This window comes from Symphalangus syndactylus, chromosome 22 (genome assembly GCF_028878055.3).
Source record: "Symphalangus syndactylus isolate Jambi chromosome 22, NHGRI_mSymSyn1-v2.1_pri, whole genome shotgun sequence".
In the NCBI taxonomy this organism is placed as follows: Eukaryota; Metazoa; Chordata; class Mammalia; order Primates; family Hylobatidae; genus Symphalangus; species Symphalangus syndactylus.
The window spans coordinates 56,848,501-56,865,343 of NC_072444.2; the positions used below are offsets into that span (position 1 = coordinate 56,848,501).

The 16,843-nt window shown below is 36.5% G+C and overlaps 1 protein-coding gene across 1 annotated transcript in view; it reads right to left on the minus strand.

Annotated features, from left to right (window-relative positions):
* Positions 1-16,843, minus strand: part of ACTR3 (actin related protein 3) — a 73,363-nt gene that overhangs the window by 11,711 nt on the left and 44,809 nt on the right. The window contains exons 7-8 of the mRNA XM_055262402.2: positions 10,876-11,019; positions 8,650-8,823 (exon numbers count right to left, since the gene is read on the minus strand). Coding sequence (XP_055118377.1) covers positions 8,650-8,823; positions 10,876-11,019 — 318 coding nt within the window. The remainder of the gene's footprint in view (positions 1-8,649; positions 8,824-10,875; positions 11,020-16,843) is intronic.

Genomic DNA, 16,843 nt, shown 5'->3' on the forward strand with positions numbered 1-16,843 from the left:
AAAAGGTGTGTATGATACACTTTATAAAATACAAAAATCAGGTCTATTTTGAGAAAACATGGTGAAGTAAACATATGTATCTAATTTTGTTCTCTTCCAAAACACTACTCAAAATACCAGTAAAGAGAATTTTATTTTCTTTTTTTGAGACAGAGTCTCGTTCTGTCACCAGGCTGGAGTGCAGTGGCACCATCTCCGCTCACTGCAACCTCCGCCTCCCGGATCCAGGCAATTCTCCTGCCTCAGCCTCCTGAGTAGCTGGGATTACAGGCACACGCCACCACGACCGGCTAATTTTTTTTTGTATTTTTAGTAGAGACAGGGTTTCACCATGTCGGTTAGGTTGGTCTCAAACTCCTGAGCTCGTGATCCACCCGCCTCGGCCTTCCAAACTGCTAGAATTACAGGTGTGAGCCACCACACCCAGCCTGAGAATTTTTTTTTAAAGGCAAAATAAAAGTATTGAGAGCAAAGCAAAACCAGCAACAAATTTGGTAAGCTGGAAAGCAGATGGACAAGACTTTGCAAACACTCCAAAACACTTAATAAGTCACCAGTAAAAAACAAGTTAAGAACCAAGCTATTTTATACCACAAATTCCCTCTCCACATTCCCCAAATAACTGGCTGCCCCGGGTAGCTTTGAATTGGGGTGGAAGGAGGGCAGGAAGAAGGACAGGTTGAAAGTCTCTCTGAGAAGCTGTTAAAGCTCTAGATCCTCTCCAAAGAAGCATCAAATGCCGCCTCCTCATCCAAAGAGAAAAGTGGTTAACCCTATTCTCTCAACTGAAGAAAAAGAGTTTCCAGCACTCTAATACACAGCAGAAAGTACTAAAAGGGGAGTTTTATGTGAAGGTAGGCAACCTGCAAAGTCTCTTCCCGCTTGGCTGCCAGCCTTTACCTAGCAGCCAGGAGTCTTCTCTGGGAAGTAGACTACCTAAAAAGACCTAAAGTAACACATATATGGCATTCCCCCAAAGAAAGGCCACAGTCAACAAGCCCCACCCACAAAACTCAGACATCCAATCAGGTTTTTAGTGTCTCTTTTTTTTTTTCTTTTCTTTTCTTTTTTTTTTTTTTTAAGAAAGAGTTTTGCTCTGTCTCCCAGGCTGGAGTGCAATGGCGCGATCTCAGCTCACTGCAACCTCTGTCTCCTAGGTTCAAGCGATTCTTCTGCCTCAGCCTCCCGAGTAGCTGGAATTACAGGTGCCTGCCACCACACCCAGCTAATTTTTTGTATTTTTAGTAGAGACGGGGTTTTGCCATATTGGCGAGCTGGTCTCTAACTCCTGACCTCAGGTGATTCACCCGCCTTGGCATCCCAAAGTGCTGGGATTACAGGCATGAGCCACTGCGCCCAGCCTAGTGTCCCCTTCTTAAATGACTGGCCTGCGAAAGTCTCTAGCAGGAAAAACATAGGAATCGAAACAGAGAAAAAGCAACTCGAAAGAGACTAAGCAACTTGGAAGAGACTATAGAAAGAAGAAAACTTAAAAAAAAAAAAAAAAAAACCCTATGATTAATATCCTTAAAGAGCCAGAAGATATGCAACAATGAAATAGGAACAAGGTAGCATTTAAAAAAGAATATTCAAAAGCAGGGGTGGGGGAAGCTCTTGACAATTAAAAATGTCCAGGAATTTTAAAAATCCAATAAAAAACTCAGTAGGTAAAGTTGAAGAAATAACCTACAGATTAAAACAAAAAGACAAAACACACACACACACACACACAGAGAGAGAGAGAGAGATGCTAGAGGACAAAAGGAAGATCCTACAAGCATCTGTACAGGAAAAAAAAAAAACAAAAACCAGGTCCTATACATATAAATCAGCTTTTATTAACTTCAAGTTATAATGGAAAGCAATTAAGCAATGGCTTCAAAATGCTGAAGGAGAATTATTTCCAATCTAGAATTCTATACCCAAACTATCAACAAGTGTGAAGATAAAATGAATACACTTCAGACATTTTCCTCTCTCGTGCACCCTAAAAGGAACTCTATTGGAAGATGATCACCAAAATAAAGAACTGGACAGTAGGAGTGAAAAAGACGTAGGATATACGAAAAAGAGATTCAACATGAGAGAGAGGGAAAGGGAATCCCTAGAATGATAGTAAACGAATATGGCAACTCTATACTGGGTACAGACAGAAGCAAGTTCAGATTGGGATGTAACAGACACTTCAGAAAATTAAACTGATGAATGAACCCTATACATCTGAATATCCTGAGAAGAGATTTATATAACTACTGAATAGAGTTTGGAGGTGAATGAATGGTAATTATTTTAGCACTAAGCAAACAGTTTATTAATGAATTCTTGGAAAACAAAGTTACTTACAGGAAGGGAAAAGATTTCCTGGTTAACTACATGGCTCAGATATGAACAAAATTTGTGGTCACAAAAACATAAGCACTGAATTTCAACCTACTTGAAATTATAATGTAACAAATGAGATGAAAACGGAATAGAAAGGTCCTGTCCGTGATGACAGAAGAAGGATAAAAAAGACAATCTTCCTCTTCCATAGTTGTATTCGATAGACAATGCCTAACACAGGGCTGGGCACAATGGCTCATTCCTATAATCCCAGCGCTTTGGGAGGCCAAGATGAGTGAATTGCTCGAGCCCCGGAGTTCAAGACCAGCCTGGGCAACATGGCAAAACCCTGTTTCTACAAAAAATACAAAAATTAGCTGGAAGTGGTGGCACATACCTGTAGTCCCAGCTACTTGGGAGTCTGAGGTGAGAGGATTACCTGAGCCTGGGGAGACTGCAGTGAACCATGACTCAGCCACTGCACTGGGTGACAAAGCAAGACGCTGTTTCCAAAAGAAAACAAAAAAAGCCTAACACTGAAAAAAAATTTGAAGTTGCAATATAACCAAGCAATACATAGCTAAGGAGGCAATCAGCAAAAGAAGCAACTAAGACGGGTTTGAAGTGTTTACCTCTAGAAATAGAAAACAGGGAAAGAAACATGCAGGGCACTCCTAGTTTTTGTTAGGATACGCAGACCAAGACTTTCAAACCATGTGCATATATATAACTGATTTTTAAAAACAGCCTTTAAAAAAAAGAAAACAAAACAGGTTTTTTAAAAAGAGAAACAGGTTTCTCATAGAAGAAATTACTTATAAGGAACATAAAGCTATAGACAATAGAAAATGTTTTAAAGTTAAAAAATAAAGAAAAATTGGTGTATGACACAATAAAGGTTATTCAAATTAACAGAAAAAATGATGTATGAAACATTAGCAGCAAGATACATTTTCATCCAGCCAACTATACCTTTCCTAAACAATATGAAACACATTTTATTTACATATCTAAAGCTTCGGGGTTATTTATGAGACAGGGTCTTGCTCTGTTGCTCAGACTGGAGTACAATGGTGCAATGCCAGCTCGTTGCAGCCTCGACCTCCTGGGCTCAAGCAATACTCTCACCTCAGCCTCCCAAGTAGCTGGGACTACAGGCACACGCCACTCACCTGGCTAACTTTTTGTATTTTTTTGGTAGAGACGGGCTCTTGCCATGTTGCCCACGCTGGTCTTAAACTCCTGGGCTTGAGTGATTCGCCCACCTTGGCTTCCCAAAGTGCTGGGATTACAGGCGTGAGCCACCACAACCAGCCTACTTCAAGGTTTTTAAGAAAGCCAAGGCATCAGCTAAGCTCATTTGTCAAGCATATTCCATTCAAATGCTCATCTCCTATATCCTATGCTATTATCCATCTTGTGGTCATGATCCTATTCATACAGGACATTTGCTCAGGATCTTCTGCAATTTTCTAATTCCTGTCCCCAACTTGGAGCTTTAATATTTTTCTCTAAAATTTCAACTTCAAATTGACGTGCCTTAGCTGAAATGAGGTCTGGGTCTGACACACTTCTATTAATCTACTCACATATAAATGGCCCATACAAAAATCTGTCCTAACTTCCAGCTACATGTGGTTATCTCTCCAGTCTCTTGACTCTCCGCTAAAATGACAGCAAGAGAATTAAAAGGAAAGATAAATGACCAAGGATGAATCAGGGGGCAAAAAAACAATAAATAAAATATTTCAATACTGTTTGGAAAAGAAACTGTTAAAATCCTCCATATAGAATGAGACCCACCCTCCTCGGTTCCCTTCCAGACCTTGTATAACAAGAAAGTTAATTCAAACCCCAATAAATAAATGAATGAATAAATGACTGTACAAACAAAATGAAGCAAATTATACCATTCTGGACATGGGTACGGGCAAAGATTCCATGATGAAGATGGCAAAAGCAAAAAATGACAAATGGGATCTAATTAAAGAGCTTCTGCACAGCAAAAGAAACTATTAGCAGAGTAAACAAACAACCTACAGAATGGAAGAAAATCTTTGCAAATTACACATCTGACAAAGTTCTAATATCCAGCATCTACAAGGAACTTAAATAAATTTACAAGGAAAAAACAACCCCATTAAAAAGTGGGCAAAGGACCTGAACAATTTTCAAAAGAAGACATATATGTGGCCAACAATCATATGAAAAACAGCTCAACATCACTGATCATTAGAAAAATGTAAATCAAAACCACAATGAGATACCATCTCAAACCAGTCAGAATGGCTATTATTAAAAACTCAAAAAGTATTCTCACAACATCCCTCCTAAAAAATGAAGGAAAGAGAAAATATTTTTAAAAAATAAATACAATTTAAAAAGAAAAATAAAGGTGCTGGCAAGGTTGGAAAGAAAAAGAAACGCTTATACTCTGTTGGTGTGTATTAGGTGTAAATTAGTTCAACCATTGTGGTAAACAGTGTGGCAATTCCTCAAAAACCTAAAACATAAATATTCAACCCAGCAATCCCACATACCCAAAGGAGTATAAATTGTTCTACCACAAAGACACATGCATACGTATGTTCACTGCAGCACTTCACAAAAATAAAGACATGGAATCAACCTAAATGCCCATCAATGGTAGACTGGATAAAGAAAATGTGGTACATATACACCATGGAATACTATGCAGCAATAAAAAAGGATGAGGTCATGTTCTTTGCAGGAACACGCATGGAGCTGGGGGCCATTTTCCTCAGCAAACCAATACAGGAACAGAAAACCAATTACTGCATGTTCTCACTTTTAAGTGGAAGCTAAATGATAAGTAAACATGTACATACAGAGGGTAACAACAGACACTGGGGCCTATAGGAAGGTGGAGAGTGGGAAGAGGGAGAGGATCAGGAAAAATAGCTAATGGATACTAGACTTAATACCTGGGGACAAAACAATCTGTACAACCTCCATGACAAAAGTTTACGTACATAAAAACCTGTACATATACCCCCGAACTTAAAAAAAAGAAAACAAACTGAAGCAAATGAATAAACAAGGTGAAAATGCAGGAAAAGCTGAATTTTAAGGGAAAAGAATCACATTACACTACTTGCCTCAAAAGTGAACAACAGTCTCAGGTATAATACTATAAATATTACAATACTATTGATTTACCTAATAACAATAACCTAACATGTGGGCAGGCTGGAAGAAAAGAGAGTCTAGAAAGAACTAATCTAAAAGGAGGCTAGCATTTGAACCACTAACAGTGACATATCAAGAAACAGCTCCATCCAGTTCCTGCAATACCATCACAGTATTTAGAAATCTGGGGGTTATTACCAAGAGCAATAACTAAGAGCTAGTGGATGCTCTATAGAACTCAATGGCAGCAGGAGGGTGAAGAGCTGCTAATTTTAAGTCTGTCAGTGTTATTTGACCTTTAAAACTGTGTATATACATCCTCTTAATTTTTATGTTTTGAGAAATTGCAAAGAAAATGTACCACCAAAAACCTTCACACTCCAGTATACTAGTCTGACCACAATTCCTTATCCTTCTCATGCTCACTCCTCTGCTACCAATTCACAATTATTCATCATGATCTCCAATCCCTGTATCCCTCACTATCCCTAGATAATTCAGCTTTCAGGACTTGCTCTCTCCTCTATGCTGCAATACTTTAATCTCTGCCTTGTCAAAACCTTTTGCTCCTTTCCCATAACTGTCTGGGGGAGGTGAGGGGACACTATTGTACAACTAAAAGTTTTGGGTATCTAACCTGCTACCGTGAGTAGAGAATGGGTGCCCCATACTATTAATATGTACTCACTAGTCACCCTCTCAATTCCCCTCAACAGTAAATATGAAAGTCATTATTCTTCACAAGCCCTCAATTTTTCTTTTTTTTTTTTTTTTTGAAACGGAGTCTGGCTCTGTCGCCCAGGCTGGAGTGCAGTGGCGTAATCTCGGCTCACTGCAAGCTCCACCTCCTGGGTTCACGCCATTCTCCTGCCTCAGCCTCCCGAGTAGCTGGGACTACAGGCGCCTGCCACCACGCCCAGCTAATTTTTGGTATTTTTTTTTTTTTTTTTTTTTTAGTAGAGACGGGGTTTCACCGTGTTAGCCAGGATGGTCTTGATCTCCTGACCTCGTGATCCACCCGCCTCGGCCTCAATTTTAGTCCAGTCCCTTCTCCCAAAACATAAGCTTGATACCACCTCATAAAAAAATTAAAACTATGAACTATGATAATGAACTTCTTCAACTACCTACCTGTGCTTCTGCCCTTCTTAGTTCATTTTCCTGTACCTATACTTAATTCCTTCCCTCCTGTCACTGGAGTAAGCCCTCTTAAAAATTAAAACTATCTTGAGCCTTATTCTTGCAACTGAATTCTTACTAGTCCACTGTCTTTTTCTTTCATAGCCATCTCTCAGAATGTCCACACTGCTGATTTCCAAACCTTCACCTCTCACTGAGGCAAGAAGCTGCTCTAACATATCACTCCATTGAAACTGCTCCCCTATGATCATCAACAACCTAGATGCTGAAAAACTCCACGTACTTCTAAGGTTTCCTCTAATGTTACTTCACTGCAGCAACTGGCACTATTTACCCTTCCTTCTTGGAACATTCACTCCTCTCAATTTTATGACCATAATCCTTTAGCTTGGCTTCTACCTCTCTGTCATCTTCAGTATTCTTTGCAGGTTCTACTTACTCAGCCTGTCCATAATGTGTCTGTGTTCACGAAGGCCCTATTCTTCACCTTTCTACTCCACAGCCCCTTCTCAGCCAACCTCTTCCTTTGTGCCTTACATAGGGTGATGACTTTACAACACCCAAGTGTTTTTAAACCTTTTAAAAGATGCATATAATAAACTCATCTTTGTCTATTTCACCTACTCCTCCCCTTCAGTATTACAAATTTCAGTGGATGGCACACTGGGTTGCCCAAGTTACAAACCTGGGAATTTTCACAGATTCCTCATATTCTTACTCCCCTCATATCTAAGCAATTACTAATTACGTTGATTCTATTTTTCTCTCACCTCCTTCCTCATTCTCATTGACCCACAAATACTATTCATCTTTCATCTAAAATACCGTAGTAAAATCACCTATTTCCAACACAATTCACAACTCTGTTCCAACCCGTCCAAACCAATGCTGCCACAGTAACCTTTCTAATATGGTACACAATATCTTCTATGCTTAAAATTTTTGCGTGACTACAGAATCCAGCTAACTCCCTTGCATAGCATATCTGCCCTTCAAGACTGGGTCCATGAATACCTATCTGGATCCCTCTCCTACCAATCTGTCCTTTATACTTTTCTTATCTAGCACTCTCATGTCTAAGACCTCTGCCTAGCTAACCTTCTGACAGAAATACATATACTCCCCTACCACACATGACTGACAAACACCCATTCATCCTTTAAGTCTCAGTTCAACCATTATCTCCCGAGATGCTCTCCCAAGCAGACTTAGATGATCTTTGTTCCTGTGCCCTCACCAGATACACACACTCATTAAAGCAACTATAACCTTACGTGTTTAAATACTCATCTCTTTTATTCTTTGAGCTCAATAAGAGCAAGATAAAATAATTTTTCATCTTTAAATACCCAGTGCTTAAGCTGGGATCATGAAAATCCAAACCATTTAACATTTGCTGAGTGAATAAACAAAATTTTAAAAATAACTATTCTTAACATTAAATAAGCAGAGTAAGTACATAATATTAGTAATTCTATTAATAAAGTTACAATTCTGATACTAAGTTACCAGAAGAATTTTCCATCATTAAAAGCATGTATTTCTTAATAAAGCCTTTATGTTGCTAAAACTTCATAGACAGAAGACTATTTTGCTACTAGTTATATATTTTAATGGTCAATTGAAGGTTCTTTGTATAACGGTAATTTTACACAAATGGGGAGGCAGGAGCTTTCTAGAACCTTTCCCAAAATATTTTATTTAAATGATTACAAAACTTTACCTGAGTCCATGACTGAGGGAAGGAAAAAAAAATTTAAGGGCTCCCCTCTTTTCATGACCCCCCCCATAAGACACACATATTTTTGAAAAAGTTTTTTCTAAATCTACAAAAAATAGCACCAATTTTGCTTATTTTAACAAAAGGAAATTTTTCTTTAAAAAGTTCATAAAATTTTTTTATAAAACTTTTCAAAAAAACTCAAACTTTTATTTTAGTATACTAATAAAGTTTCTGAGATTAATTCTCTCTGAATATCTATTAATTCATATTTGCTGCTGAATATTTTTAAACAATTCCCTTAAAAAAAAAATTACCTCTGGATGAAAAAAGATTTCAGGTCCCAAAAATCTCTCATAACCAACATCGATAGAAAATTCTTTCTTTGAGATAGCATTGATTCCAGTATACTGTTTAATCCATTTTGACCCATCTGTATCATACTTGTTAAATTCTTTTACTAAATCTGGGCAGACATAACTATAGCGCTCCTGAAAAACAAAGAAACAAAAGTAACTTTTTTTACTTATTGTAGGAACAGTAAAAAAGAATGGCATGTTTTCAGTAAACTATAAACAAATAAAAAAAAACTATTCAGAAAATAAAATTAGGAAATTAAGCTGGAAGAAAAATTTGTTAGGATATTATCATATGTGTAGTACAAATAAACATACTCATCTCCTACACATATTTTCTGACTTTAAATATAAACAATATTTGAGAGATTGGAGAGCTGATTTCTACTATTTCAATGTTATTTCCTGAAAATGTTCATTAATGTCATTTAACATTTTCTGTCTCAGTAATAATGAATCTTGTGCTGTAGGTAAGGAGAATAAATAAAATATAGAACTGAAGAATAAGTAATAATTGTGATAACCACACAAATTAATATAGATCCTTAAATAGCTGAAACAAAACTGAATTCAGTCTGAGTAAATTAATGAGCAAAGAAAAAAGGCTAAAAATATAAACTACTCTATTTTGTTGCATATTTGGTTATATGACCTAAGTAAGTTTTCATCAAAAACACTGAAAAATATATTATAGATTATAACATATTTGTAATTAACTCCCAACTGCCAACCTATATTTGTTCTTATTTAAAAAAAAAAAAACTTCCTTTTCCAATATTTTTACACATCACAGGCTCCATCCAAGATAGATGCAAATATTACTAGTAATAATCAAAATACACAAAGAGAAAAAATACTGGAAACGAAAGACATTTAATTACACTATTGGAGGTCTTCTCCAAACCTTGGAAGTGGGAATGACAAAGAAATGATATTCCTTTAAAGACATTCAGACTGACCATCAATCTTCTCTGGAATAGATTTAAATCTCTGGTGTTTTCTCGTTTTGCTTTAATTTCACAGATTTCCCAAAGATGTTGAATCAGTAGTATTCACATTAACTTTTTATATATTTAATTCTTATGCCACCAACTTGGGGTAATTTTTGGTAGTCATTTACTAATTTACTACCTAGGAAGTAGTTGATACATTTTCATTCTTAAGCTCTGACGAGCAAGGAAAATCCGATAAACATGCAAAGAGGCCCAGGCATGGTGGCTCACATCCAGCATTTTTGAGATTCCGAAGCAGGAGGACTGCTTAAGGCCAGGAGTTCAAGACCAGCCTGGGCAACACAGCAAGACCTCCATCTCTACAAAAACTTAGCCAGACATGGTGATATGCACCTGCATTCCTAGCTACTCAGGAGGCTGAGGCGGGAGGATCACGTGAGCCCAGGAGTTTGAGGCTACAGTGAGCCATGACTGTGCCACTGCACTCCAGCTTGGGTAGCAGAACAAGATCCCATCTCTATAAAAAAATAAATCAATAAAAATAAGAAATAAAAAATTTTAAAAATTTATAGGTAATTAAAAAAAACCATGGAAAGAGAGACAAGTAAGTTACTTTTGCCATGGCAGTTTTGCTTTTCAAAACATGTGAAACCCACCAAAATTTTTTGGTTATGTGGCAAATAATAAGTTTGAAATACAATGCTAAAGTATTTTGATAGTTTGCATGAAGCACTGATATAATACTTACATGGCAGAAAAAAATTAATAAAATACTTTAGATAGCCTTCATGTTTTTCTTCTATGTGCCCTATCACTTGAGCCAAGCACTGCCTCTATACTATAGCACAATAAGTCAATTGTATCAAAATAATTTTTATGACAAAAGCTTTTAGAATTAAAGAATTCAGTGAAGAAACTGAGATGCAAGGACTTTACAGTGAAATAATTATTTATTTTTAATAAAGAGAAAAATCACAAAAATTTATGTTAACGTCATTTGGTAAAATGTTCTTATATTACTCCTCTCAAATATAAAATATGAAGAAAACAAACTGCTGTAATAATAATTTTCTTTCAAGAAACACAGAAAATGTAAACATATTTAAGAGTAATAATTTATAACTGGTTAACAAGATTATTTTAAGTACTGTTCTTCAATTAAAAATTTCTCATGTCAATGTTATAAATGTGATTTTAATTTTTAACTAAATTACACTTCTGTCACACTTTTTACCTTTACTGCCTTAGCAGTTTCCAAGGATTGTTCTGGAGGGATTCCTACTTCTCGGTCTCTCAGCAGTTGCTGAATAAAATATGTTATATCTCGTCCTGCTATTGGAATGTGTTTAATACAGCTGCCAATCACATACCCTTCAGCCTAGAGGGGGAAAAAAAGATACCAAATTTACTTTCAATGTTTTGAAAATTAATATAACCTAAAAATATGAACCAATAAAGACCAATTTATTAAGTTAGTGTATTTATGTTCTCAAGTACTGCTTTATCCCAGAATTCACCTTTATTCCTCAGAAACTATAACTAAGAATAGCCAGCAACTTTTCCCATTGACAGTTTATAACTATGACTAAAATAACTCAACAATATAGAAATAAATTTCAAAATATAAATATCAAATGGTTTAGATAGCAGACTTTATATCAGACGGTACTATTTTTAAATCATTTATAATTTCAGTAAAAAATTTAGATTGTGTCATAAGAAATTTGACAAAGTGCTTATCATTTTCCTAATGAAGTATGTATCCATTTCACAAACCTGAAGCTTTCCACACAACATCATAATGCCAAATAACTAAATTCTGTAGAACTAATTCACAAATTTACTGATGTGTCCGAAGTATAACAGTGTGGCAAAATTAAATTTCATTAGGAAAGAATATTAAGGATGCCTTCATCATCTGGCATGACAAAATATTAGGGATTGAACTTACCCTCTCAACTTAAAGAGAAAACAGGACAATTAATAAGAAATAAAGGTTTTCAGACATTTGACAATCGGCAGAGTAGGGCAGAGATACTTTCTAAGAAAAGGGAAACAAATAAACACTCTATCCTACTGCCTAGGGAGAGTTACTAGGCCACAACAATGGGAAAGAGAACTCAAACAAAACTGGTCTCATTAAGTTAGGGATACAGAATTTAAAGGTCAGAAAGGCCAAAGTGGCTGAAGTTTGTAGGCCAAATTATTGGAGGAGGAGCAGTTCCACCAACAGAGAGCTGGGAAGATGTGAAGAGAGTACCTCCTTAACTGAATACTGATCAGCACATTCCTGTGAGGAAACCACCAAGGTGAGAGAAAGAACCTCTAGAAAAAAGTAGACAGAACAACCACCAGAGCTCACACACAGCCAGAAATAGTTCCTGATCCCACTAGCCAAAGTTGAAAGATGTTTTCAAACACAAGACATGAAGTAGAGTCCTCAGAAGAATACTGCCTCAAGAAGGGGACAAACCAGCCCTGGACAAAAACCTGTTATGGACCTGCTTAATAACATTTAAAAGGAGCCCCTGAGAGGATCAAACTAGTTCCTGGTATCTTAACCATGTCCCAGGGAAAAAATCCTAAATACTTATTAAGAACTCCAAAAATACAGTACACAACAATGTACAGAGTGCCAAATCAAAAATCATAAGCATGCAAGGAAGCACAAAAACACAACATTTAACGAGGAGAAAAATCAAACAATACAGAGGAATGACAAGGTCATTAAAACAGCAACTATATACTCCATATAATGAAGAAGGTCAACAATGAGGATGAGGAAGAGAAAAATGGAAGATATAAAAAGACCCAAATGGAACTTCTAAAGAAAAAAATATAGTATCTGAAATTTAAAAATCTACCAGAAGAAAAAAAAAAAAAAACACTAGATGAGATTACAGTAGACTACACAGTGAAGAAAAAATAGTGAATCTGAAGACAGAGCTATAAGAACTATCCAAAAAAAAGAAAAAGATTATAAAAAAAATAAATGAACAGAGAGCATCATGACCTTTGAGACACTGTAAAGCAGCCTAATATACATGCGATTAGAGTACCTAAAGGAGAGAAAAGAGGAAGAGAAAAAATATGTAATCAGTAACGGACAAAAACTTTCCAAATATGATGAAAATTACAAACTATATATACAAGAAGCTCAATGAACCCCAAGAAAAAGAGACATAAAGAAAACTTTACTTAGGTACATCACAATCAAATTGCTAAAAACCAATGAACCAGGGATAAAAAGAAAATCTTGAAGACAGCCACCCAAATAAACATTACATTCAAAGAAACACACACAAGAATAACAGCTGACTTATTTTCAGAAACAAGGTAAACCAGAAGACAGTGGAGTGACATCTACAGGGGAAAACTGTCAACCTTCTACACCAAGCAAAAATCATCTTTCAAAACTAAAGGAGAATAAAGACTTCAAAAGATGTACAAAAGTTGAAAGAATTCAGAGCCAGCAGATAAGCACTATAAGAAATGTTAAAGGATGTCATTTTGACAGAAGGAAAATGATACTAGGTGGAAATCTGGACCTTCACAAAGGAATAGAGAGCACTAGATATGGTATGTGAATAAAAGAACTCTATTTCAAGGCCGGGCACAGTGGCTCACGCCTGTAATCCCAAGACTTTGGGAGGCCAAGGGAGGTGTATCACTTGAGGGCAGGAGTTCGAGACCAGCCTGGGCAACATGGTGAAACCCCATCTCTGCTAAAAATACAAAAAAATTAGCCAGGTGTGGTGGCACATCTGTAATCCCAGCTACTCGAGAGGCTGAGACACAAGAATCGCTTAAACCCAGGAGGCGGAGGTTGAAGTGAGCTGAGATCGCACCGCTGCACTCCAGCCTCGGCAACAGAGCAAGACTCTGTCTCCAAAAAAGTTATCTTTTAAAAATAACTTTTTGCTACTGGGTAAACTGTGTTTTTCCTCCCCACCAAATTCCCATGCTGAAGTTCTAATCTCTACCTCAGAATGTGACTGTTTTTTGGAGATAGGGTATTCAAAGTAGTATCTAGTCAAAATGAATTCATTAGGGTTGCTATCTCTAATCCAATATAAGTGGTGTCCTTAAGAAGGGGAGATTAAGACACAGACATGTATGGGGAGGACTATGTGAAGACATATAAAGAAGATAGACATCTAGAAGCCAAGAAGAAAGTCTTCAGAAGAAACCAACCCTGCCAAAATCCTGGTACCTATCCTTTCCCACTCCTCACATTGTAGTTATATCACAATTTTTGGTTCTAACCTCCAGACCTGTGAGAAAATAAATTATTCCTTAGGTACCCAGTCTGTAGTACTTTATTATGGTAGTTCTAGCAAACTAATACACCACTCAAAATGAAACAAGTTAATAATGTATTATTGAGTTCACAACATATAAAAGTAAAATGAATGACAATAAAGGAACAAAGACTAGGAGGTCAAAGCTGTTGTATAATTATTATTTATGAAGTAGTAGAATGTTTTTTGTAATTAGACGGTGATACGTTAAAGATGTTTACTACAACCCATACAGCAACCACCACCAAAAACAAACAAATGACAACAGATATAGCATAGCTAATAAGTCAATAAAGAAGAGAAAATGAAATAATAAAAAATACTCCACTAATTCTAAAGAAGGCAAGAAAAGTAAACAATAAACAGGAATACCCCCCCACCTTTTTTTTTGGAGACAGGGTCTCACTCTGTTGCTCAAGCTAGAGAAGCTAGAGTGCAGTGGTGAGATCATGGCTCACTGCAGCCTCAACCTCTCCAGGGTCAGGTATCTTCCCTCCTCAGCCTCCAGAGTAGCTGGGACTACAGTCATGAACCACCACATTCAACGAATTTTTGCATTTTTTGTAGAGACAGGGTTTCAGCATGTTGCCCTGTTGGTCTTGAACTCCTAGGCTCAAGCGGTCTGCCCACCTTGGCCTCCCAAAGTGCTGGGATTACAGGCATGAGCCACCATACCAGCCAGAATACCCACTCTTAATGTCCTTACTAAAACTCATTCTTTTCCATATTGATAACTTCTATTCTGCAAATTACCTATTCTAATTATCAACATACTGATAGTACTGCTCAGATGTGCGGGTGTTAAGAAAAGACTGAAGAAAGGCAGAACCAGGTCAAATCCTAGCCTCACTACCTATTATTTGGTGACCTTAGGCAAGTCAATTATTTGCATTTAATTAATGAGTAAACTGAGGTACTCAAAGAAAAATATAATCTTTATCACAGACTGATTTTCAGATTTAAATGATAATTTTACGATGAACAATTATTTTATGTACCACTAAGAAAGAAAAATAAACTGCCAAGTAAACTAAAAAAAGCTATCAAATGCTGGACACGTCCTAATTTCCAAGCTTACTAAAATATCTCCCAAAGGCTACATAAAATCTCATATATCCATATAATGAAATATTATTTGGCAATAAAAAGAAATGAAATACTACATATGCTAAAACATGGATGAATCTTGAAAATGTTCGGGTAAGTGAAAGCACCCAGTTATAAAAGACCACAGTGTTTAACTCCACTTATATAAAATGGCCAGGACAGGCAAATCTAACACAGACAAAAAGTAGATTCGTGGTTGCCAGGGGCTGAAGGCATCAAGGGGAAATGGGTGGTGACTATTAACAGATACAGGGTTCCTTTGTAGGGTGATGAAAATGTTCTAAAATTGGGATGGATGGACTTTGTGAATATACTAAAAATCAATGAACTGTACACTCTAAACAAGTGAATTGTATGGTATATGAATTTTATCTTAAGCTATCGTTAAACAATGGCAGTTATTACTAAAACTATTATGACACATCATGAGGGTGAAAGTGGTGGAGGACCAGGAGTCTAATCCAAAGGTAGTCACCCTGAGGATGTAATCTTCAACAGACATTGCCTGATGCATTAAACACTGGAGTGAGAATAAAAAAATAAAAGTTCAAAATAATGTAAATCCTTAAATGATATTCATTATAATATAAAAATTACTTTAGAAGATAAACCTTTCTATATATACCCATTTAATAATAATCAGTATGAATTCTAGCAGTCATTTTGAATTCACTAGGCATAATTTTTTTAAAACTTGATTTATTATTAAGAACTGAAGCACAACGGCCTTGGAAGAAAAATGTTATTTCTGACAATCTAATTTGATGCATTTTTCTTAATATGCTTTATTAAATGCAAACCATAAAGCATCTCCTAAAGTTCATGTACTTACAACTAACTGTTATACAGTTACCCTGTATACCAGTCTGAAATCTGTTAATTATGAATAAAAGAGGTCATCAAATGGCTAACACACATCCAACTGAAAAACAGAATGAAAGCCATTAATATACTTCCATTCCAGATATTGCAATTTGTAATTTTCTTAATTGCAGTACAACCCTACAGTAAAAGAAACATTTTGAATTGTTTATAAAATTTTTAAAAGGTGAGCAAAACATAGCTATAACTGAACAAATGACCAAATTACAGCATAATTTTTTTTTTTTATTATACTTTAAGTTTTAGGGTACATGTGCACAATGTGCAGGTTTGTTACATATGTTTCCATGTGCCATGTTGGTGTACTGCACCCATTAACTCGTCATTTAGCATTAGGTATATCTCCTAATGCTGTCCCTCCCCCCTCCCCCCACCCCACAACAGTCCCTGGAGTGTGATGTTCCCCTTCCTGTGTCCCTGTGTTCTCATTGTTCAATTTCCACCTATGAGTGAGAACATGCGGTGTTTGGTTTTTTGTCCTTGCGATAGTTTACCGAGAATGATGATTTCCAGTTTCATCCATGTCCCTACGAAGGACATGAACTCATCCTTTTTTATGGCTGCATAGTATTCCATGATATATATGTGCCACATTTTCTTAATCCAGTCTATCATTGTTGGACATTTGGGTTGGTTCCAAGTCTTTGCTATGCTGAATAGTGCCGCAACAAACATACGTGTGCATGTGTCTTTATAGCAGCATGATTTATAGTCCTTTGGGTATATACCCAGTAATGGGATGGCTGGGTCAAATGGTATTCCTAGTTCTAGATCCCTGAGGAATCGCCACACTGACTTCCACAATGGTTGAACTAGTTTACATTCCCACCAACAGTGTAAAAGTGTTCCTATTTCTCCACATCCTCTCCAGCACCTGTTATTTCCTGACTTTTTAATGATTGCCATTCTAAC